Source organism: Halichoeres trimaculatus, unplaced genomic scaffold, assembly GCF_033239565.1.
Source record: "Halichoeres trimaculatus isolate MK-OKI-2021-1 unplaced genomic scaffold, fHalTri1.1 fHalTri1_scaffold_1, whole genome shotgun sequence".
NCBI lineage: Eukaryota > Metazoa > Chordata > Actinopteri > Labriformes > Labridae > Halichoeres > Halichoeres trimaculatus.
In genome coordinates, this window is record NW_027437179.1 from 23,489,762 (window position 1) to 23,511,942 (window position 22,181).

The 22,181-nt window shown below is 38.8% G+C and overlaps 3 protein-coding genes across 4 annotated transcripts; all 3 read right to left on the reverse strand.

The window, feature by feature from the left end:
* Window positions 1-629: 629 nt before the first annotated feature.
* Window positions 630-4,631, reverse strand: ccdc174 (coiled-coil domain containing 174). Of its 2 annotated transcripts, none has more exons than XM_074680730.1 (11): window positions 4,469-4,631; window positions 4,160-4,267; window positions 3,964-4,064; window positions 3,797-3,855; window positions 3,562-3,715; window positions 3,161-3,256; window positions 2,943-3,079; window positions 2,736-2,830; window positions 2,370-2,517; window positions 2,091-2,243; window positions 630-1,736 (listed from the first exon to the last, which is right to left on the reverse strand). In XM_074680730.1, the coding sequence occupies exons 1-11, from the start codon at window positions 4,508-4,510 to the stop codon at window positions 1,015-1,017; spliced, it is 1,815 nt and encodes a 604-aa protein (XP_074536831.1). In that variant the 5' UTR covers window positions 4,511-4,631; the 3' UTR covers window positions 630-1,014. The 2 variants fall into 2 exon arrangements, with proteins under 2 accessions (XP_074536831.1, XP_074536821.1); XM_074680720.1 differs by having other exon boundaries at window positions 634-1,736; window positions 2,091-2,246.
* A 1,858-nt stretch (window positions 4,632-6,489) lies between these two features.
* Window positions 6,490-15,487, reverse strand: tatdn2 (TatD DNase domain containing 2). Its single transcript, XM_074680492.1, has 7 exons — window positions 15,138-15,487; window positions 10,795-11,087; window positions 10,230-10,670; window positions 9,117-10,082; window positions 8,797-8,924; window positions 8,004-8,187; window positions 6,490-7,332 (listed from the first exon to the last, which is right to left on the reverse strand). Exons 2-7 carry the CDS (start codon window positions 11,083-11,085, stop codon window positions 7,192-7,194), a joined length of 2,151 nt encoding a protein of 716 aa, XP_074536593.1. The 5' UTR covers window positions 11,086-11,087; window positions 15,138-15,487; the 3' UTR covers window positions 6,490-7,191.
* Window positions 15,488-19,675: 4,188 nt separating this feature from the next.
* On the reverse strand, window positions 19,676-21,843 carry vhl (von Hippel-Lindau tumor suppressor). The gene is made up of 3 exons (XM_074676667.1): window positions 21,285-21,843; window positions 20,965-21,078; window positions 19,676-20,672 (listed from the first exon to the last, which is right to left on the reverse strand). The coding sequence occupies exons 1-3, from the start codon at window positions 21,469-21,471 to the stop codon at window positions 20,479-20,481; spliced, it is 495 nt and encodes a 164-aa protein (XP_074532768.1). The 5' UTR covers window positions 21,472-21,843; the 3' UTR covers window positions 19,676-20,478.
* Between the last annotated feature and the right edge of the window lie 338 nt (window positions 21,844-22,181).

Sequence of the window (22,181 nt, forward strand, 5' to 3'; positions counted from 1 at the left end):
GAAAAAAACTACAAAATTAGACCAAATGCTTCTAAAACTATGCCAACCTGCTTAATTTCAGCATACCACACATCACATCAGTTTGTCTTTACTGTATTTGATTCTCTCAACAGGATTCAGATTCTCTGTTGAGAGTAATAAAAGCACTTGTCACTTCTGTCACACTTAAATGGTTTCTCTCCAGTGTGAACTCGCAGGGGGACTTTCAGAGGAAACGATCTGGAGTAACTTTTACCACAAACTGGGCAGAGATGTGGCCGCTCTCCAATGTGGGTCCGAATATGCACGCTGAGGTGAGAGGCTTGTAGAAAGGCCTTCTACAATTTGATTGTAGTTAATCTGACATGTTTTCCTATTCTTTTTAGAAAAAAAGATGAGGTCAGAGAATAATGAGGTTGGCCAAGTGTCTAACTGATAATACAAAATTGTTACCTCTGATTTATATTAAATATTTGCAATACAGACTGCATTGAAAACAATTTGTTTCCTTCAATATTCAATAAGGGAACCAGAACACTTACTGTATTTTTAATGTTCAATAATGCCAAAAATTTCTGCTAATCTCTATTTTGAAGGTCAATGCTCTGAGTCTCTGTCAGGTGAAATCATGTTTTGTTGCATGCTTCTATACTTCATGGAGTTAAAGAAAATAAAATAACTTTATGATCTTTGGAGTAACTTCTTTTAATAGTTCAAGACTAAATCAGACTGGTCACTTGCAGATATTCCATCATCATGCAGAGTACCACCTGGATGGTATTTTAAAATTACAACCACAGTTTTTACACTTTACTAAACCCCATATTTCAAATTGAAAGCTTCAGGAGGTGAAAACTTATATGTCTGAACATACTCTCTTTTTGCATGATGGGGGAAAAATTAAGTCGTAACTGTGTCAAACGTATTTATTAAGAACTTCAAAAAGCTGAGACTGTTGTTTCTGTGACTCCCTCAGCAAGGTTTAAACTCAGAATTTAGAAAAACAACTTGAAAGCAAGCATATGATTTCAGGGATCAAGAGGAGTTTCTATAGAAAGACAACATGTCGTCTATACTCTGTGCAGGCTTCTGGGTTTGACTGACATCTGTGGGCTGGGCAGGCTGGGCAGGCTGGGGAGGCGGCTGAGGCTCATGCTGATGCTGACGCTGAGGCTGAGGCTGGGAATAGCTCGGATACTGATACTGGGGGGGATAATGAGGCAGAAACTGGTTTGGGTACTGGGGAGGAAATGGAGGAAACATGGGAGGTGGTCCAGAGAACTGAGGGGGGAAAGGAGGATAAAACATAGGAGGGGGAAATTGTGGTGCAAAAGAGGGAGCAGACACAGAGGCTGAGTCTGTTTGCTGATCTGGATGTGGGAAGGTCTGTGGTTGTGGTGCAGTCGGAGGATTTTGTTGAGGCAGAGTAGGCGGGGGAACAGTTGGAGGATTTTGTTGAGGCAGAGGAGGCGGGGGAACAGTCGCAGGATTTTGTTGAGGCAGAGGAGGCGGGGGAACAGTCGCAGGATTTTGTTGAGGCAGAGGAGGCGGGGGAACAGTCTCATGTTGTTCATCCTTCTTCTCAGAGATTTCTTTCGAGACCTTGGTCCACTTACAGGATGTTTTTAATGTATTTTCATAATTTTTATTCCTCTCTGGTTTTTTATTTGTCTTCTCGTTGAAGTACGCAGAAGGAGGAGCAAATTCTGCATCTCGCTCATCACGAAGCCGGGTTTTCCATTCACTGAACATAAACTCTGGAAGGAAAAAAGAGAGGTGTTGAGAAAAGTGACATCATTCTCACAAAACAACATACACTGACCAGCTATGATGTCATGACCACTAACATGTGAGGTGAATAACATTTATTATCTCCTTGTACTGACATGTCACAGTCTTGGAGCCAGATACCATATTACACCTATAGAGCGCCAACAGAGTCCATCTGGGACAAATCAGCCCCATAGTAATGGTAGGCGGGTAGTGGTCATAAACTCATGGCTACAATAATTGAAGAGATTGATCTGAATTATTCAGCAACGATAAACAGGCAGTGATTCAGTCATATTATGGGGAGGGTTCATATTTTTCTCAATGGTTTTAATGCTCACCTTTTCCTTTGTCCCATTCTCTGACATGGGGGACTCCTGGTTTAGTGTCCCTCCTTTCAAGGATTTCCACTTCCACTTTCTTTAATATGCTGACCTCTGGATGATCTTCTGGTGGAGGAGAGGGTCCCATTAATTCATCCCTATCCTCCTCTTCTGCTGGAAAAAAAAACAATTCACAATGAAACTTTATGACAACACAAAAAAGTATTTCCCCTTAAGCTCCGGTTTTACTGATATTAGGTAAAGCTCAGGTGAGGTGAGATTGGGATGAGATCTGACCCTCTTTCTCCTCTTCTCTCTGCTCATCCTCAGTGCCATCCAGCTTCGCCTTCTTCATCTTCCTCTGCTTCACTTTGGCCAGTCGGGCCTGTAAGATGGCTTTCCTCTTGTCCTTCAGTTGTTCCCTCTTGTTACGCTGGTCCATTGTCTAGGGTATGGGAATCAAATGAGAAGAGTAGACTAAAAAAAAGTGGCTGAAAGCAACATATCCAGTAAAAGATGTCTGTGTCTGCCAGTTGTTTGTGGAATTACAAAACAGGTTCCATCCTTAAAAGTGAGTGTGACGGCTGATAAGTATCAAGGCTACGTGAAAAAATTCAAATACAAGCTCAAGTTGTTAATTGTGCCCAATGACCAGCAGCTCACCTGATCTCTGAGCATGTCTAGAGTCTCTCTCTGCTTTCTGCGCTGCTCTTCATCCTGAGCAAACGCAAAGTAACCCACACCAAGGTCACGAGCCTCTGAGGTGAAAAAAAAATTACTAATGAGGAAGTGTTTTTCCCACAACACCACTCTTAGATTAGAAGCTCTTGCTTTAAAGTGTGTAGATTATAAAAGCATTCAAAAAGTTACCCTGTCCCCTGATGTCCTCATAATGTATTGGACCAACAGGCCTTTTCATAGCCTCCTCTTCCTCCCTCTCCCACTCCTGCCTCTGCAGCTCTCGACGCATGTCCTCTGAGAGTAATGTCTTGTCGCCAGATAATTTTCTGCAAAAAAGGTGACATTTTCAAAGAGTTAAATACAGAAAACATGCACATTTAACCAGTTCTTTCTTGTGGAATATTTACCCTTTTCCTGCGAGGTCTTGGTCCATTTTCTTAAAACTTGGCAAGTCTTTCTTCATACATCTTCGAGATCGCCCAAGGGCATCCACATAATCAACCCTACACAAAAGCACATAAGGTCCTAAATGAGTGGCTAAAATAAAAATTGTGTTTCTTCAAGTACAAAATCTAAGAGTATTTTCTCTAATAATTTAAATGAAATACAACCATAGTCTGTGCAAAATTGTTAAAGCTAAAACTATGTGATGCTGGTCTTACAGAGATCACTTTAAAAAAATTATATAACTTGATTGAGAAGAAGTTGATAGAAAACAAACAAAAAATTAACATACTCCAAAACAGATATAAACACATATATTCACAGACAAAAATAAATAAATAAAAATAAATAAATCACACATTACCATTCCTCATCTGGGTTTTTTGGAGGAGGAACAGATGACAAGTCGAATCTGTCTTGATCATCACTCTCTGTCACTCTTTCTGCAAGTGTTTCTCTCTTTTTGTCAATTATCTTCTGGGTGAAATCGACCAGAAACAGTGACTCTGTCTCTTCATCTGTGTAGCAAGAAAAAAAATATCTCAGTGTCATACACCTTTATTCAAACCATCTAATACTCGACAAAGTGCTCCACCGACCTGGAAAGTCTCCTTTAGTCATTTGTTCGTAAAGTTTGGCCTTCTCCTCCAACTTCCGCCTGTATAAATGAGAGAAATGAGGAGTTTGAGATTTGGGCCTCATCATGAAATAGCCATAGACTGTATGGTAACAACAGTAAATCCTTTGAACAAGGTGTTACACTCACCTTGCTGTGTCAAGGCTGTGCTGCTCCTCGGCCAGCTGCTCTGCATCTTTCTCTGCTCTTGCTGAAACACCGGCGTTCTGCTTGCTCCAGATATTAGGTTTCTACACAGTAACGAGGATACAAAACAGACTGGTTTTAGAACTCAATATAAACAAAAATCCGGTTAGAATAAGTCCCAAAACAAGAGCTGCTGTACCTTGTTGTTGGATTTTGACGTAAATCCGACACTAGAAGATTCTTGTCCAAGTCTTTCCTGTTTGAATTGTTCCTGCTTTCTGTAAAGTTCAGCTTTAAGGTCCACTAGCTGTGAGGAAGAAATATACCAGCGAGATATGAATCAACAGTAAGCTTAATATTTTGAACACGATAATAAATCTGTAACAACTTCAAGTCAGTTTGTGTGATAGCAACCAAGCCTGAGCTAGCCATCCGCTAGCTTTTACAGACGTAATCTCAGCTTGACATCGATACAATGGCCGAGTTGAGCTGACTCCATGACACTTACCGATGAAGCAGTCACATCGAAGGGTTTCTTTTTTCTATCCATCTTGATGAACTTTTCTATGCTACATTATCTGTATGCTAGGCTACTGTTACTGGTTTTCTTGTCGTTGTCTTCTTCTTCGTCGGACCATTGGAGGATCAATTCACGCGTGAAGGCGCTCTACCACCACCTACTGGTAGTCTGCGCTCCTAGAGGCAGTCAAGGAACATTGCTGCCCTCCACAGGTCTTTAAGCAAAGTAGTTTTAAAAACTCAAACCTTTGTTTTTCATGCCGTGGTACTTACACTATTTTATTAGTTCGTGTAGTCTCGTATACATGATAGTTTTATATTGTGAAAATCACTCGTTTTTCCTTTATATAATGTATTTTAAATTATTTTCCCCAGGCACTTAATACCCTTAATCAGAGAGGATAGGACAGTGGATTGATCAGGAAACAGGGTGATAGTGGGGAATCACATACAGGAAACAGAGCTGGATTCAAACCTGTGCCACCCGCTCGAGGGCAAACCTCATGGAGCGCGACCTCATGGAGTGCAACCTCATGGAGTGCGACCTAGACTGCTAGGCCATCCGCACCCATTGTGAAACTCACTCTATCAACAGACCACTTTGTCATTTTTACCCATGTAGTCATTCAGCATAAAAAAATATCCAATGTACAAATGCATCAGAGTATGCTCTTTGCGTTGTTCCTTTTTAGTTCTCACATGTACATGCCTGTTAAAATAAAAATTATAGTTTCGAATCTGCTTCTACAGGACAGTTAAAGGATGGGCAGGGTCGAGTAATGATGTACCTCTGTGTTATCTTTGCATTTGACCTCCCTGAGACTCTTTGTGTTTTTTATATTTCTGCACATAAACAGACTGTATTAAAAAAAAAATAGAATTAAGAGACCAGCTCAGACCTCAGCTTCCCCACCTTTGTTGAATTACACTGGGGATCACAATTTTTGTTGAGTTGGGTTTGACATCTGTTTTTAACTAAGTTTTGGGTGCAGAATCCAAAACTAATCTCAGTTTTTCTCTATTGCCTCAAGTTTTTGAACTAAAGAATCCCTGTTTTATTAAAAATATAAAAAATACTTGACTTAACAGATATGTGCTTGTTTTATAAAAATCTTCAAACTTGACATACAACGAAATATGAAAGAAACAGGTATGACTGCAATGTTAATTTAACACTATTATGTTTTACCAAAAGATATGGCTACTGGAGGAGCTACAGGAGCAGACATGATCTCAAACAAATGAAATATATACCTTTGTAAATAAAACACCAAGATGAAATAGTTACAAGCTTTAAAAGCAAAAAACAGCAAAAAACTGAATAAATATTACAGTGGTATGCCCATGGTTACAAGATTAAGAGAAAAGCCAGCACAAATCTTCTTAATTCCTCCTATGCTAGCTGTCTGTTTGCAGATATTGATAGTACTGACCTATTGGAAGCTGCACACACCTCTCATCGCACTGTCTCGATTGTGACTGCACAAACAAGTGACCCCATAGCTGTAGATGAGTCAAATCGTAATCAGCTGGTAAGTCTTACAGCTAATCTGGACGGTAAACTGTGGAGAAAAATCTTGAAATGCTAGAAAAAAAAAACTAAATGCCATTTTGGGATTGACATGCCAATTTTAGTTTTAATCAGGATAAAAATATAACACAACCGATTTTTTTTTTTTAATTAGTTCCCAAGTGTTATTATTATCTTCATCATTGTAGTTTCATTATCAGCTTCATGCGCACATTTGCAACACTTCCAGAGCAAATCTCTTAACTAAGTCACACAGTTCCTGAGAAACTGGCACAGTCCACAGATAAGATGTACATGGCCCCAGAATGTCCTGTCCCACATTCTGGAGAGGAAGTTTTAAAAGGAAAATGGAAGGAGAGGGGAAAATGTATGTGCTTTGTATTTCCTACAAATTCACACTATGAGAGAGGATATCAACATGATGCACCCAACATTAATGTAATCTTCACATAGCATGCTCCAACATCCATTAACTCTCACCTGCAGTGGAGACTAACCATTCTCAAAATATAAAGCACTCAAGCTAAATGTGTGCAGCTGACAGAGTGGAATCAAAACAAGCTAATGGACTCCACAGAACAGTCACTTCCTGTCTACAGGGCTGAAGGTTTGCTCATGACAAACACAACATAAGTCTGTATCTGTGTGTTACGAATGATAATTGACTATTTTCTGATAACTTCAGGAGTGCTAAAATACGGCCTCACATGAAACCAGATCCAAAGAATTAAGAACAATCAAAGTCCTTTAATATACTTTCAGTCTAACAGAGGACTAGACAATGTCAACAAAACAGAAACATCCAGACAAATTAAAACAAGTTAAAGGGATGTTGAATTACAGCAACACAGCAAGAATGTCACTTTAAACCCTGAATGCTTAGGGATTACATTTTTGATGAACAATAACATAAAGTATATCAGAAAAACTATAATTTACAATGTTTCTACAAGCAAAATACAATTTGATTCAGCCCTTTTTGTTTGATTTGCTCTAAATAACAGAATACGCTTGTTTAAAATAACACTGGTCCTGCACATTTTAAATGCGTTAACTTTTTTAGTTCTTCTCATATAGGGACTGTGTATGTTGAACTAAAAGTCACACGACATGTTTGGTTCCAAAAGACCGATTGAGGCTGATCTTACCGGTTGCTTGTTTTTATACTCTTCATGCTAACTCTATATACCGTAGAGAAAAGTGGTGTTGTCTCGGATGGTGGTGAGGACCGTGGACATGTTCTCCCTCTTCAGGAGGCTCAGCTCCCGCAGCGTGTGGATGCCCATTCCAGGGTGAGAGAACTGGCAGACATCTTTATTGACCTGTCAAAAGATCACAATAGTTTCTGTTAGACGTGTCCCAGTCCGATATTGATATCGGATATTGGTCCGATATCAGCAAAAAAACAAATATCGGTATCGTATCGGAATGCATCTAAAATCTCTGATATAAGCACTCCGATATAAGCAGTTTCTGTTACCCATTGGTTAATAATAAATGGGTCAGTTTTTCCTCATACCTACTGTTGCTGATTACTGTTCTTTGTTTGAATAATATCACTTAATCAAGCATTTTCTAACATGACAGACATACTACAAAATAAGTAATAAAAGTATGCATGTTTAATGCTGATATCTTATCGGATTAATATCGGTATCGGCCATTACTCAATGCTGCAGTATCGGTATTGTATCGGAAGTGAAAATGTAATATCGGGACATCCCTAGTTTCTGTATTTGAAAACAAGGGAGTCAGTGTTTATCTTAATCATTATTGGTTGTTAAACTTAATCTTTAGTATTGACTGAGCTTAAAACTTAGGTGAAATGCAGCTGTGGCCACCTGATTTTAAGCTGGCACCAGCTTTACTGAGTTTAGTTTGACAAAGTGAACAGCTGTCAGTAATTATTTAATATTAATGAAGTACAGAACCATTCAAACATTATTACGTTTAAGTCATGTTTCAGTTTCCCCAGGTCAAAACTGACACGTACCCCTCTGGGCAGGAAATATGGTGCGTCTGTCTCTACCACAATTCGACTTAGAGGGATCTTGCAGACTGCGTCACGGGCCTCAGAGGCTTTGGAGTAGGTTATCAATGCCGTGAAGCCCACATACAGGTTTGGGAACTCTGTCAAGAAGGGTTCGATGACTTGATAACTGTTTGTAAAACAGTGCCTGGACAATAGAACGGGAGAAAACAGAAAAAACAGTGATTACATTAAAGAATTTTAAACTGATAAAATTCTGAAAATCCATAACTGTTGGATCAGGTAAAAGTGTAAACATTAAGTGAAATTACCCTGAGATAATAAATGACTAAACATCCCTTTGAATAAATGATCACAGTGCTCCCTGCTGTCACAAGTGCATGCTTTTTATAAATTCCTTACTCCAAAGTGCCCACATGGTTGTTACATAAATGTCCTTTATGCTGAGCAATTGGAACATTCAATTATATGCAACATTAGTTCACCTATCTTTTCATGGCATATAAAGAAACTAATTTCAACAATAGCAGCAATTTTATATCTGCAACCTTTAAAATCAGCTTCCAAAGGTGACAATTACTAGATCAAAAGAACATTGATGCGGCAACAGCAGATGAAGCAGTAACCGTGGCAACCATTAACAATTGCAACTCAATGAATATTACAAAAGTTAGAACGTGGTACCAATAAAAAGACAAATTACATTGTTCATGTTGTCAAAGATGCAAAGAAGCATTTTTAAGTTTTTCATTAAAAAGACAAGAACAACTGGGATGGCTTGTCTTTGTTCACGTACCTGTGGATTTTATAATCTCTTGGGACACACTTCTTCATTATTTCCAGCAGGTCATCATCTGCATCTCTACAGTGGATCACCAGAGGCTTCTGCAATGTCACAGCCAAACGCAGCTGACGCTCAAACACCTTCACAGTCAAGCAGGGACATAAAATATGTTAGCACAACATTTGTTGCTATTTAAGAGTCATCATTCAGTCACTCACAATAAATACATGACCACTTCACAGGGATGAAGGACAGTCCATCTTAAGAAAGCTCAATAATAACTATCATGTTGAGTTTTCTGAAAAATCTACATATTAAAAGAAACATCATACTTCCTTCTGTTTTGAGGTCTCCGTGGAGTTTTTGTGGGAGTAGTCCAGACCTATCTCACCAAATGCCACTGCCTTTGGATGCCTCATCGCCATCAGTATGCTCTGTTCATGGACACTGGAGTAATATTTGGCAAAGTGGGGGTGGCACCCAAACGCCCCCCATACGGTCTCTTCGGTGAGCAATCCCTCCCACAGGCACTGCTGCATCATGATCCTTGGATTGCAAAAATCAGCGATACAGCCCTGGAACTCCGAAGGAAAGCTTCTCCTGTACTTTCTCTGAAAGCTGCTGAATGTCCCAGTGAAGCCAAGTTTCCCATACAGCATGTCTATATGACAGTGTGTGTCAATAAAACCAACTTGATCCCCCAGGTATGGAAGCGGAGGGGTCCACATAGCTTGCTCTGCCCCCAAGGAATATCTCTTGTAGCCATGAGTGACAGAGGAAGAGGAGTGATGAGTGGAAGTGCCAAAATCTGACTGTCTGTGTTTGTTTGAAGCGACTGAGCACGAGGTCGCTGATCTTCTTTTTGAGTGCAGCGGCAGAGCATAGGGGTCAGTTCTGAATGCATTTGAGTACTCTGTTTCTTGCAGGTTTGGGGGCTTGCATGTGACACTGACTGCCCTCTGTGAAAGTGATGAAGGTGTTCTCGTATGCTCAGCAGGCGCATGGATAATCAGAGTGTCTTCGTCAATTGCTGAGAAGGCTGGAGGGGAAGCTGCAGCTCCATGATAACTCACTGATCGTCCTTGCTGCTGTTGGCTTTCAGTATAACTATCCTGAAGAGGCAGGGAACACGACGTGGAGTCTGGGATATACTCCAGAGCAGGGCGGTATGAGTAACAGGCCCCAGCATCCAGGTTGTTTGCTGTAGCACATGAGTCTTCTTGAGTGGCTGCCTCTTCAAACGTAAAAGCTGAAGCACAAAATGTCCCTGATGAATCTTCTCCTGTAAGCACAACATTCTGAGGAAAAGAATAATTGAAAAAAAAAAACGTTAAGCTTTTTCCCCCTAATGACATTATGATCACACCATGGTCACAATACTTAAATCAGTTCATATAAATGTCACAAATACATTCATATAGATTCACTACCCCAAAATGACTCACTTGTCCATCTGTAGTGTGCTCTGAGTTTTCATTTTTGGCCCTTAAGTCTTCATGTCCATAAAGGAGAGACCAGTCACTGTCCTGCAGATTACAGTTGTCCTCGTATCTATTCTCTAGTTTGACTGGGGAACAGGTGAGTGTTATATCTGTCCTGTCCCTTGACACTGGACTCGCCTCTTTGGTTTCCACCAGAGAAGATTCAAATGACAAAGACTGGCATTCAGTGTCAGTTCTGGGAGTATTGGAAGTGCTGGATCTTGCTTTTGAGCTGCCAATGGCTGCAATCACTGCACTTCTGTAGATAGCCTTTGACCCTTCCTCGGGAGTCCTCTCTTTCTTCTTCAGAATGAAAGAATGAGACAGTGGTGTTGATACTTCATGGCTTTTGGGGGATTCCAGCTGCTCAGGTGTGTTGTCATCCGGTTTTTCCTGACAGTTGTCCTGGTGAGTACATCAGAGACTTAGCAGGAATAAACATGATGTACAAGACAACATATATGAAAATCCTGTTTCAATGAGAACGATAAAACAGCAGATGTGGGAATAAAAAAAATGACAGACTTACTGAATGGTTCTGGAAGATTTTAAATTTTCTCTTGGAAATCTTCCTCAGCTTAACCTTGCCTTCAAAAGTCTTGCTGTCATCAACAGCTTTTCTCTTGGGGGTGTCTAGACTAAGCGTTCCCAGTCTACCAAGCCCTGGAGAATTGCTGAGGGGCAAAGGTTCTGAATCTTCATTCAGCATCTTATTCAAGCTTGATGGTGTGACGGAGCTTTTCCCTCTCCCTCTGAGTTGCGTGGGTGTGGTGGCTTTTTTTAACCATGTAATAGACACCTTCTTTTTCCAGTTATTCATGTCTGTAAGAAAAACGTATAAGAAAAAACAGATGGACATAAAGATCTAATACACAATGCCAGCAAGAAAGTTCAAAACTTTTGATTTTTCAAGCAGGTAACAGGCTAAATTTGATGTAAAGAGTGACTTTTATATGTCCCTATATATGGAGTTTACTTTAGATCTCCCTTCATTTAAATGAAAGTGAACAAACCCCAAGAATGAACTTCTATGACCACCAACCTCCTCCTGATTCTATTGCACTCTCCTTGAGGAGGTTGCAATGACTGTCTTCTGGACAAGTGTCAAGCAAGGTTATAATAGTTAACTAAAACGAAACTAAAAACGAAAACTAAAATTTAAAATACATTGCAGTTAAGCCAAACTAATAAAAACTAGAAAAGAAAACAAAAACGATTAGTAAACTAAAACTGTATCTTGTGTTCACAAAACTGACTGAAACTAACTAAAATTAAAGACAAAATTCCCTTAGTTATAGTTTTTGACAATATTAATAGCCTTTAGGATTTAAATTAATCCGACACATTTTCCCAACCAATTTTAGACACTTTTAGGCAATTGTCCGTGCCGCACAGCACCATCATAGCGGCATATAGGGACGAGCTTGTTTACTGCACTGACTGGCTGTGCGCTGTGCTGCGACAAAACGTAGTGGAGCAATGAATGAGAGCATCTGTAATAGTTTAATTGTTACAGAGTCCAAGTTTTTATTTATTGAAGCTCATATTATGTTGGGGTTTTTTTTATAATTTATGTTAATATTATTTTTATGTAATTTATATCAACATTATTTTATATAATTGATGCTTATATTTTTTATACTAAGTTTATATTATTTTCATGTGTTTAAGGCAGCAGCCAACATTTCGGTATCAGCATTGACTGAGCAGTGAGCACTATGATGGACTTGAAAATAAACAGTATGACAAAATATTTACTCTGACCTTTTTGAATCCTGCACCTGGTTAATCAGGTATGAAAAAACTAAAACTAAACTAAAACTAAGCCTTCTTGCAAAAATCAAAACTAAATAAAAACTAGAATGCCTGGTCTAAAACTAATTAAAACTAGAAAAGCAATTTCTGAAGAAATTGCGCTGTGAATGCAGAATGCTGAAGCAGCTTGCGCTGAACTGCTAATGCAGAATGCTGAACATGGATGACTGAAGATATGTCTGAAAATGGCTGAACAAAGTCTTAAATAACTCGCGCTGAAATGCTAATGCAGAACGCTGAACATGAATGACTGAAGATGTGTCTGAAAATGGTTGAATGAAGTCATGCAAGGCTTGCACTGAAATGCTAATGCAGAACGCTGAACATGAATGACTGAAGATTTGTCTTAAAATGGTTGAATGAAGTCTTTAAAAGCTTGTGCTCAACTGCTGATGCAGAATGCTGATCAAGAATGACTGAGGATATGTCTGAAAATTGTTTAAAGAAGTCCTGTAAAAGCTTGCGCTCAACTGCTAATGCAGAATGCTGAATTAGCCTGCCATGAACTCTTGGATGAAAGGAAATGAATGGACAAATAAATGGAATGGATGAATGAATTTAAAGTTGAAATGGTTGCGTCTATTCAAAAATTAAAGGAATGAATTAAATTTTAAAGAACATTTATAGAAATAATGACCTGACTGAGGGAAAATGTAAGTCTGCTATCTTAAACCCTGTTAAAATGTAATCCTGTGTGTCCTGTGTGTGAGTTTTTTAACCATGTAAGCCTGTAGGCTGAGGCCCATCTGAAGCCAGATGTTGCCATGGTGATCATTGTTTACCAACTGCCATCAGAGAGCTGGTGGAGTCTGTTGATTCCCAACACCCCTTTTGAAATCAGGGTGTAAAGGTGCTTGCAATTCTGACAAAAAGAATGATCATGAAGCATGAATCAGTGTGATCCAAAATTGGATTTAAAAGTTTGAATGGCTGAATCAATTCAGGAATTAAGGGAAGGAATTTAAATTTAAAGGAAAAAATCTAGGAAAATAAGGAGCTGACTCAGGGAAATGGAAGTCAAATGCTGTTAAAGTGTGATACTTTCTGCCCTGTGTGTGTGTGTGTGTGTGTGTGTGTGTGTGTGTGTGTGTGTGTGTGTGTGTGTGTGTGTGTGTGTGTGTGTGTGTGTTCAATCATGTAAACCTGTCTGCTGAGGCTTATCTGAAGCCAGATTTTACATTGGTGATCAATGATAAATTAACAGACACATGCTTGTCTTTGTTCCTGGATGTTTTGATGAGTTACTATAAACAGCTGCATGAGATCAAAGGTTTCCACGGTGACCAGCTCGTCAAGGGCAGCAGGTGCAGGTGCACAACTTTGCCCTTGTTACTGTAATGTTATGAAGATTTTGTGGCAAAGCAAGAGTCCGAATCTCCTGTCACCTTGCCAAAACCGTGAGGGCTAGAATAAAAATGAACACACCGTAGGAATCCTGAGACCCAGAGGAAGCTGTCCGTCTAAATTTCATGCATGAAGGTCAAGAAACAAACCCACGAGAGCGATAGATAGATGAGGGAAAATTTACTGATCTCTGAGAAAACCCCTCAGGAATTAACATGGAGGTATATGGGGATTTTTTTGAACTTCTCATGACAGTTGGCCATTTTGTGAAAAAGTGCTCCATCCTTTTGCTTTAAAAACCACTTTGTCAGAAGCAGGACAAGCCCTCCTCCATTTTGATATATAAAATGCCTATGTGGAGCGAACATTGTGACCAAAAGAGCAGTTTACCCAGAAATTTTTCAGGTCTTGTTTCCCCCTCTCCGTGCTCTGTCGTTTGAATCTCCCACTCTGAGCCAAAACATTCCGTCCAATACACACCAATGTTAAACGGCTCGAAGAGCTGAAATGCATCATGACCTTTGAAGGGTCATTGTGAAGAAACTATGAATGCTAGGAAACATTTGAAACCCACTGAATGAAGCCAAAAGGTAGCTTAATATTTTGAAGTTTGAATGGAGTTTGTAGCTGAATGTATGACTGAATGAGGAGGGTTTGAAGCAGGCTGAAAAAATGTCCTCAAGAGAGGAAATTTTGAAAATTTCGCATTCATCTTTATGGGACCGAAATTTCGTAAATCGTCGAATATCTCGGAAAGTATTTGTGAAAAGTTTCTGAAGAGTCATAGCCCCCTTGTCCCCATTGAAACACACGTTTTGAAGTTTGAACGGTGAAAATCGGTTGAAGTTTGCTGGAGTTTTAGCGGTCCAAAAAAGCGGGCGGAAGAATGAAGAAGAAGAAGAAGAAGAAGAATAAAATTTTTTGTCACAGAAGAACATATGCTGTGAATGCATTGCTGCATTCACAGCAACTAAACTGTAATGGCAAATAAAATGTCAAAACTAACTAAAACTAAACTATAATGACAAATCCAAAACCTATTATAACCTTGTTGTCAAGTCAGTTGTCTTCACCATGATTGTGAACCAGATTATTTCAAGAGCCATTTAAAACCTTGGGAGACCATTGCAGGTCTTTCCAGTTATATACCACTGCTACACCATTTGTTTACAAAGTCAAACTTTTCCACATGGTTCTACAAACTTATATGTTGCCACACAGCAAACCTGAGCCGCATTAGGGATAATGGGTTTCAGGAAGAGTTCCACCAAAAGAGTAAAAAAAGAGGATTCAATGGAAAATCTGAACTGTAACACAAAAAAATGATACAGATAGGAAAAAATGCCGTGCAACACACCGGCAAAGTTTTCTAGTTTGGTTTACAGGTGGCTGTCTCACTGGGAGAACAAGCTATATCAATATCATTTGGAGTGGAACAAAGAAGATTCGTGCTCGGTGGATGTAAAAGCTGTGGATTAGTCGAACTAGGACAGAATTGCACATTCAGAAGCGAGCATCTCAAATATGAAAACCACCCGCTAGCTCAGTGTTAGCTAGCAGAGGTGACACAAATCATTTTACTACAATTTCAAACGGCAGTAAGACGTCCGATAGCAATACCTGACATGCAAAATAGACTTACAACCTATTATAATGCTACTTATAGTTGGTCGACTCTTTACTGACGTTTTACTCAACAGAAGTCAAAGTTACCTTCAGCTATGAGGCGGTTGAACTGTGAAGAAGTTCACGTAGGTTTCATAACCGTTCGTGTAGATAGCCAGCATCTACTCGACGGCGCCAACGATTCGTTCGACCTGTTCACTAAAATAAAAAACTGTAGATATCCAGATTAGAAGCCGTGTTATAAACGTACTTTTGCGTTTGATATATGTAAAAGATAAAAAAAAAAAATCGTCAAATTTAAACGCTAGACGGTGGTAACGATCTTCTCTTTCGCCCTGGTTATTTCGCACCCAGTCAACGCAACGCGAGTTTAAACTTTTCGCGCGAGAATTTGGTAACACGTCAAAGAAACTTTCGATACCCCGTGTAAGGTCAAACACCAAGACCTATCAGTTTGTTTCATTTTGAGTTTGTCGTTTTTTTTTAATGGTTGTTTTTTAGGTTCTTTAAAAGCCAAATTGAAATGTCAAACAACAATCAACAAACACACTTGAAACTTGCACAGGAAACAGATCTACAAAACTTTCAAATAGGCTGTTTTTGTCATCCTCATTTCAGATGTTTGATTTGGAAGAAGGGAGCTGTCATAGATATTAAGCGCTGATTGTGGGCAACCACGCCTTCATTTTTTTAAATAACTTTATATGTAAAGTGGTGATGCCAATCAAAGTCACTCTACTGCGAAATATGAATATGTCAAAGTATTAACACCATACTCCTTTTTATCAGCGTCCAATCAGTTAGTCAATCTTTATATAAATCAGGCCAAATTATAACAAATGGAAACTTTCGACAAACAATTACAGGTCAACCTGTTAATATAAATAAAACTTCACCTCATTAACAGACCCATTATCAAAACAAGATAAGGAGTCTTCAACCCAGCACTAATACAGCAGCAAGTTTACAATGGCAAGGAAAAACTTCCCTTTCACAGGCAGAAACCTTGGGTAGAACCAGACTTATGTTAGAGAGACATCTGCCTCCACTGTGTTTGGGTTAAATTGAGACAGACAGACAAATAGAGACATAAACGCAGAGTCTGTAGTTTGGTGTTGTAGTGATGACTATCGTGAGACAGAAGCTTGATGTGGTTTTTTTTTTTTTCAAACGAGAAGAAATGAAAAATGTCTGACACTGTTGTCACACAAAAAGAAAACAACTTGAGAAATTTGCACCTCTCTGGGGAATTGGGGGGGGGGGGGGTATTTGGTGTGCTGTAAATCTGCATTGCTTGGCACTTCAGACTTGGTGCACATATGTCAAGGAAATGTTAATTTGGACATGCCTTGTGTCACTGATAAGTGTACATTTGCAGGAGACACGTGGGGGGTGGGGGGCACCTGAGAACACGTATTGAGAAAAAAGACGGTTTGCTTGATAAAACTTTCTGGTCCATCAAGATTATAAATCATGCATATTCTTTCCATACCTGAGGAAAGATGTCAGATTTAACTTCTTTTGTGTCCAGCTATATACGGTAGCCAGACATTCACTCTTGGTAAAGATGTTGACAAACCAAGAAATTTGCTTTTAGATCTTAGGTTCAAGCTAAACAGCGTTTAAACCTTTGTTTCTAGTTTTATGATTTTTAGTTTCTAACTACTCATCAGATTTTTGTGTCAGGATCACACAGTGAAGTGATATATCAGCTGTTATGTATCATACTGTCCATGGATGTAGCTGCTAGTTCCTGCTTCTGTCTATGAAAAACGCAAACAAATAGGATGTAGAAGTGGTAATAATATTTATAATGATAACAGTAATAATTTTGGACAGACGGATGGATGAGCACACATTTATAGTTTATTTTTCAAGGTTATTTTTCACCACTTTCTGTACAGAGCATACATAGAAGAGCCTGTAGAGAACATAAAGATAATTCTACAGATGATGATTACATTGGTGCACTCAATTTTTGTACTTTATGCCTGTGGTAAAGCATTTTCAGATTGAAATCATTTCCCTCTTGCTCAGAAAAAACATGTTGTGCTATCAAACAACAAAGAGTTTGCATTTGAGATCATCACACATCATTTTAAACACATTTTACAACTACAAAAAAAGCCCAAGCATTTAAAAAACTTGTCAATAAAGGTGAGACCACCTCAAAGAATTTTAAACTGTGTTTACGATTATGACAATAAATAGATCACACACTTTCACCCCAAAGTAAGATCATATTACTCAATTTTTTTTCAACAAAGACAGTCAGCAGTTGTGTGGTATTCAACCGTAATACTTCTTTTTAGACTTTTGGTAATCCCAGATATGTTTTGTAGGCACCAAAGCTTTGTCCTTTACCTGTTAGGGCAGAAATAGATTCATTAGTTTTTATGAACATTGTGTAAAATAATTCATGTGAAAAAAGTTACCAGTAATAATAATAATTAAAAAGACATGTTGTCCCACACTGCTTGTCGTTTCTTTTCCTTTTTTGAAATGCCTCAGTGATCACTATTATTCCAGAGTTATATATCAATATCCATCCAGATTAGAGATAAGTCATGACTTTAAAAACATTCAAATAATAGTTTAATACTTTTTTTTTTAACTGAATAGTTCATGTGACCATTATCACATCTAAAAAATACTTTTTTTCCCAGTTGTTTTTACTAGCCTTAGGTTGAAATGTGATCTAATGGTTGTGGGTCATCTGAAGCTGTTGATTTTGTTATTGAATAATAAAAAACTTGTCCATAACAACACATAAATCAAAATAACATGAGACAGTATACGTGCAGTAGACACAGAGTCATTTGAGGCTCCAAAGAGTTCTTTGAAGAACAAAAAATGAAGTTAAATGCAAATTTTGCTGGTAGAACTAATATATTCATCTACGATATATCATGATATCATAACACTGTGGCAGGCTGAAGAAGACAGCATGATACATTTTATTATAAAGGCAGTCATTAAATAGATTTCTTACTCCTCATGTCTGCATGGGAGGGGGTTATTTCAATAATTGTTGAACTGCAAGCAGTGGCTATCTAATAGTGCTTTGCTTGAAATGCCAATCCCTTATCCAGGTTTAGACATCTAAATAAATGAGAAGAAATTATAAACAGGGGTTTAAGTCGGCCAGTAGGACAGAGTTGGGGATGTGGGCGGGTGGGGGGGGGGGGGGGGGGGGGGGGGGGGGGGGCGTTGTCAGCAGTTCAACAGAGTTATGATTTGGATCTCACACCTCCTTACCATGTGAGAGTGTGAATATTACACCCAACTGGTACTTATTGCAGGGGTGACAGTTTTTAGCTGTCAGAGCTTGAATTACTACATACATGTTGAGCCCTTCTTTTCAATTAACCAGTAGCAGAAGTCCCTCCTGGCACGGTCATTGTACACATTCCTGTACTGGGGCATGTTTCGAGGTGAAACTCTTGGTACGTATGAATGTATGCCTACAAAAACATGAAACAAACAGAAACTCAAACAATGAAATAGAAAAACAGTGTATGTGAGATTCTGTTCAAAAAACTCACAGAACCCCACCAGGAGCAGTGAATGAAGCTTCAACCTGACTCAAAGGAGGTAACATGCTGCTGGTGGTCACGTGGTGTTGAGGTCTTGCACAATGACTGAACATACAAAAAGAAAACCACATCAGAGACAGAATTGTCTTTAATCAAAAAGCTCTCTGTGACAGCTTTAAAGTATATAACTGTAAAACTGATTCACTTTAACAAACCTTTGTCCAGCAGCTGGAACCAATGTAAAACAAACTGGGGCCTAGGTGGGAATAACAGCATAGTATTATAAAAATACAAAGTACTGTAGTTCATAGGTATGCAGCTTTTTTAGGTTAAAGTGTGGCAAGTTTGTGTGTTATATGTTTTATCTCACCATTGTTTTCATTTTGCTCCAGTGGTCTGTGTGCAGATGTTGGATCATAACAGGGTGGCTCCTTTGCCAGTATGTCATGCTGGTGAAAAGAAATCCAAGACTCTTGATAAAACAGAGTTACAAAACTGGATCTCAGCTGTAAAGTAAATACTGCACATGTATGTGAGACAAGGACAAAGCTCTTACTATTCTTTCCTGAAACGACTCGAGTCCCATGTTTTTTTCTTCTTCTCCCCTGCCTGCATGTTCCTGATGTTGCTGTGTCCTGCTCACCCCCTTTTACCAACAAACAAAGATGGGTTGTGTTACTTTGTTGCCTAGCAACACCTTTAGTAAAAAGTACCCCGCTGCAGTCCACTGGGGCTGGTTAGAATTTCAGACTTTGAGATATTACCTGTGATGGAAAACGTTGTGTTTGTCTGTTAACTTACACAGGCAGGCAAAATTTTGAAGAAATTATCGACAATAATTTTTACTGAAGCTTGATTTTTGCAAACCTTCCACGTATTTACTCTGTTTAGAAATAATGATATTGATTATAGAATTAAATGCTTCTTTTAAAATTGGTAAAAAAAGCAAAAATGACACAAAACATAAAAAGTTAGGAACAATATACAAATTTTATTAACAAATTGGAAAGTAAAGTAGTCAATATTTCTAAGGTAGACAAAAAGTATAACAATGTTTCAAGAGATCAATCTAAGGACAGCAAGACAATGTTATCAACTTATTCAACAAGACATTTGGAAGTATAGTCAACTCTTCAAATTTTCCCTATTTTTGTTTTATATCTTTATGGTAATCTTTAATCTGCTAATGATTTTTGAGCAGTTTCATACAATAAAATCATATGATTATTTTCCACATTTTTTCAAGGACAGCTTTCAGTTTATTTGATTAAGTATTCTATCTTTCTTTATTTAGAAAGGAGACACATTTAATACAAATTCAATTCTTCTAAATTCTGTTTTGTGCAAACCTTCAAATAGGATTCCTTTTCATGGGGCTCCTTTGGGACAGAATATTATCTGATGTTAGGCGTCAAATGCAGGTGCCTGTGGGCCAAGCAGCGTGGGAATGGTATAAGGGGATGGCTCTCTATGGTTACCAGTTTGTCTCCTGGACACAGCTCTTGACACATGTTATCTCTATGTCTCCATCCCCCCTCTTTTTTCTCATCCACATGATCTGACAATGGTGAAAATGCACAAAAAGTTTCAAAAGATAATTTCACAGTGTCAGCTGTAGCCTTTCAAGATGAAACACTGAAATCCTTAAAAAAATAGTGGTAAAATAAGAAAGATTTGTTAAATGTACTGTTATAACAGTATACAGGAAAAGGAGAAAGGTTTTACAAAAAGTAGAGAGTGCACAAGTTGCTCTAGTTAATGACAGAATGCAACAAGGCTATCAACTAAATTTTGCAGCAAATGAAAAACATCTTACAGTCTTTGCTGGCTAATAGTGCAAAATCCAATATTGCTCTCTGTAAGTGACTGTAAAATCCATCCAATTTCAAGCCTCATTCTTCCTGGCCTTGAATCCTCTCCTGCAGATGTTGTTCAACTCTCTGATTCATGCGCCTTAGATCTTTGGACGCACTGGGCTTATCTTCCAGCTCCTCATGGAGACAACTGGCTATTTCCAAACTCCTGTAGTCTTCTGGTTTCACCAGGCGTCGAATTACCTGCAGAGCACGGTCCTTGAGGCTGTAAACTGTTGAACCCAAAAATAAAAATGTTTTTGACAAATTCAGGTAAATTTCAAGCAGAGTCCACTTCTACTAAGAAAGTGATTTTTCTGCTAACCAGCTATATCAAAAACATAATTGGAACTACAAGTGGAAAACTAAAACTGAACTTTTCTGTTTGACACATGTGATATGTTGACAGAGAGACATGTTGATAGTAAACGGTTATCATTACACAATACAGCACTAATTGTAGGTCTGGTAAAATAGATGCGACGGAAGAGGGACTAACATCGAGATTGATTGGTTCAGCCTTACCTGGTAAAGTAATATTGGCAACTGCACCCTCTGCTGGTTTCGGAAGATACAGTTCTTTGCTGTTCACCCTCAGTGGCTCATCAGTCTCTGCATCCCTAAACATCCATGGATGACCTTCAAAGAACGGGCATAATTCTGTTTCAAGGAGTGTATGCATTTTATCACCCAAAAGTGATGAAATATAATGTTTGTGAGGCTTTCAGTCCTGGGGACACGGGAATTTTCCTCTTGCGTCGGTGTACTCGTATCTCAAGATCTGAGGAAAAGTAGAATAGGAAGTCCTAGACACATTATGTTCATTCTTAGACATAATTACTCACCGATGAAGGTGTTCATCTCCCGTCCCGTTCCTGGCTGTAAATCGTCGTATTTCTGAGGAGTCCCACGAAAGTCTATCCATAGTGGTCTAACCACAACGGGGCTGCGGTTACAAAACTTAGCCTTAACGGGTATACGGCTGTTTAAGGAGCGCACCAGGGGGAGAGACTGCTCTCTTTCTTGAGGCATGCTGATAAAAAAATAACCATCAACTTGTATTGCAAACTGAAATGCTAACTATAGCACTAGCAGCTAGCTGACAAGATAACCATGTGAGTTGTCGACACATGACAAACCTCGAATCAATAATGAGTTAGTCATTCTATCTATCAGCCAAAATTACATCGTTAAAAAATGACCAAAGCACTATTTGAGTGAGTCGAGCAGAGAATTTCGATCCCAAGATCTCCCTGGTTTGTTTACATTCACGTTTCCGGTTTGACGTTGTATGACGTAAAACGTTTTTGTATTGTGATTGGTCGAGAGGCACTACAGCCGAGGACTGTGACATGTACCACTTGAAAATGTCCATGGCTGGAGAAATAAGTATATTATTTTACTGAATAATTTTACAACAATTTTATTGAACTTTTTTGGTTTTGATTGACGTTACATAAGTATGACATTCACTATTTATTTGAACACACTGGACCAAATTAAATAAAAAAAAAATCATGAGCACCAGGGAACAGTGTCGTATGTTTTTGATAAAGATGTGTGTGACAGATCGAAGCCGTTGTACGCCTGGAAAAAAAAAACAGCCAAAAACATTTAGCACAGGCGTTTTGCACTTTGATGTTAAGCCTACCTTGATATACACAACTCATTTGTCAGAATCAGAATTCATCAGAATGAAGGCAAGCTCCACCCCATTTCATTCTGGCATAAAAACCTGGGTG

What these genes read in the sequence shown, in the direction of transcription:
- tatdn2 (XM_074680492.1), bottom strand. Translation starts at nt 11,085, where the DNA reads ATGAATAACTGGAAAAAGAAGGTGTCTATTACATGGTTAAAAAAAGCC. An exon ending in AAATCTTCCAGAACCATTCA is followed by an intron (nt 10,671 to 10,794) that starts GTAAGTCTGTCA and finishes TGTACTCACCAG; the next exon opens with GACAACTGTCAGGAAAAACC. An exon ending in CATATTTCCTGCCCAGAGGG is followed by an intron (nt 7,333 to 8,003) that starts GTACGTGTCAGT and finishes ATCTTTTGACAG; the next exon opens with GTCAATAAAGATGTCTGCCA.
- vhl (XM_074676667.1), bottom strand. Translation starts at nt 21,471, where the DNA reads ATGCCTCAAGAAAGAGAGCAGTCTCTCCCCCTGGTGCGCTCCTTAAAC. An exon ending in GGAGATGAACACCTTCATCG is followed by an intron (nt 21,079 to 21,284) that starts GTGAGTAATTAT and finishes CGTTCTTTGAAG; the next exon opens with GTCATCCATGGATGTTTAGG. An exon ending in TGCCAATATTACTTTACCAG is followed by an intron (nt 20,673 to 20,964) that starts GTAAGGCTGAAC and finishes TGGGTTCAACAG; the next exon opens with TTTACAGCCTCAAGGACCGT.
- ccdc174 (XM_074680720.1), bottom strand. Translation starts at nt 4,510, where the DNA reads ATGGATAGAAAAAAGAAACCCTTCGATGTGACTGCTTCATCG. An exon ending in CGTCAAAATCCAACAACAAG is followed by an intron (nt 4,065 to 4,159) that starts GTACAGCAGCTC and finishes GTTACTGTGTAG; the next exon opens with AAACCTAATATCTGGAGCAA. An exon ending in GAGAGAAGAGGAGAAAGAGG is followed by an intron (nt 2,247 to 2,369) that starts GTCAGATCTCAT and finishes TTTTTTTTCCAG; the next exon opens with CAGAAGAGGAGGATAGGGAT.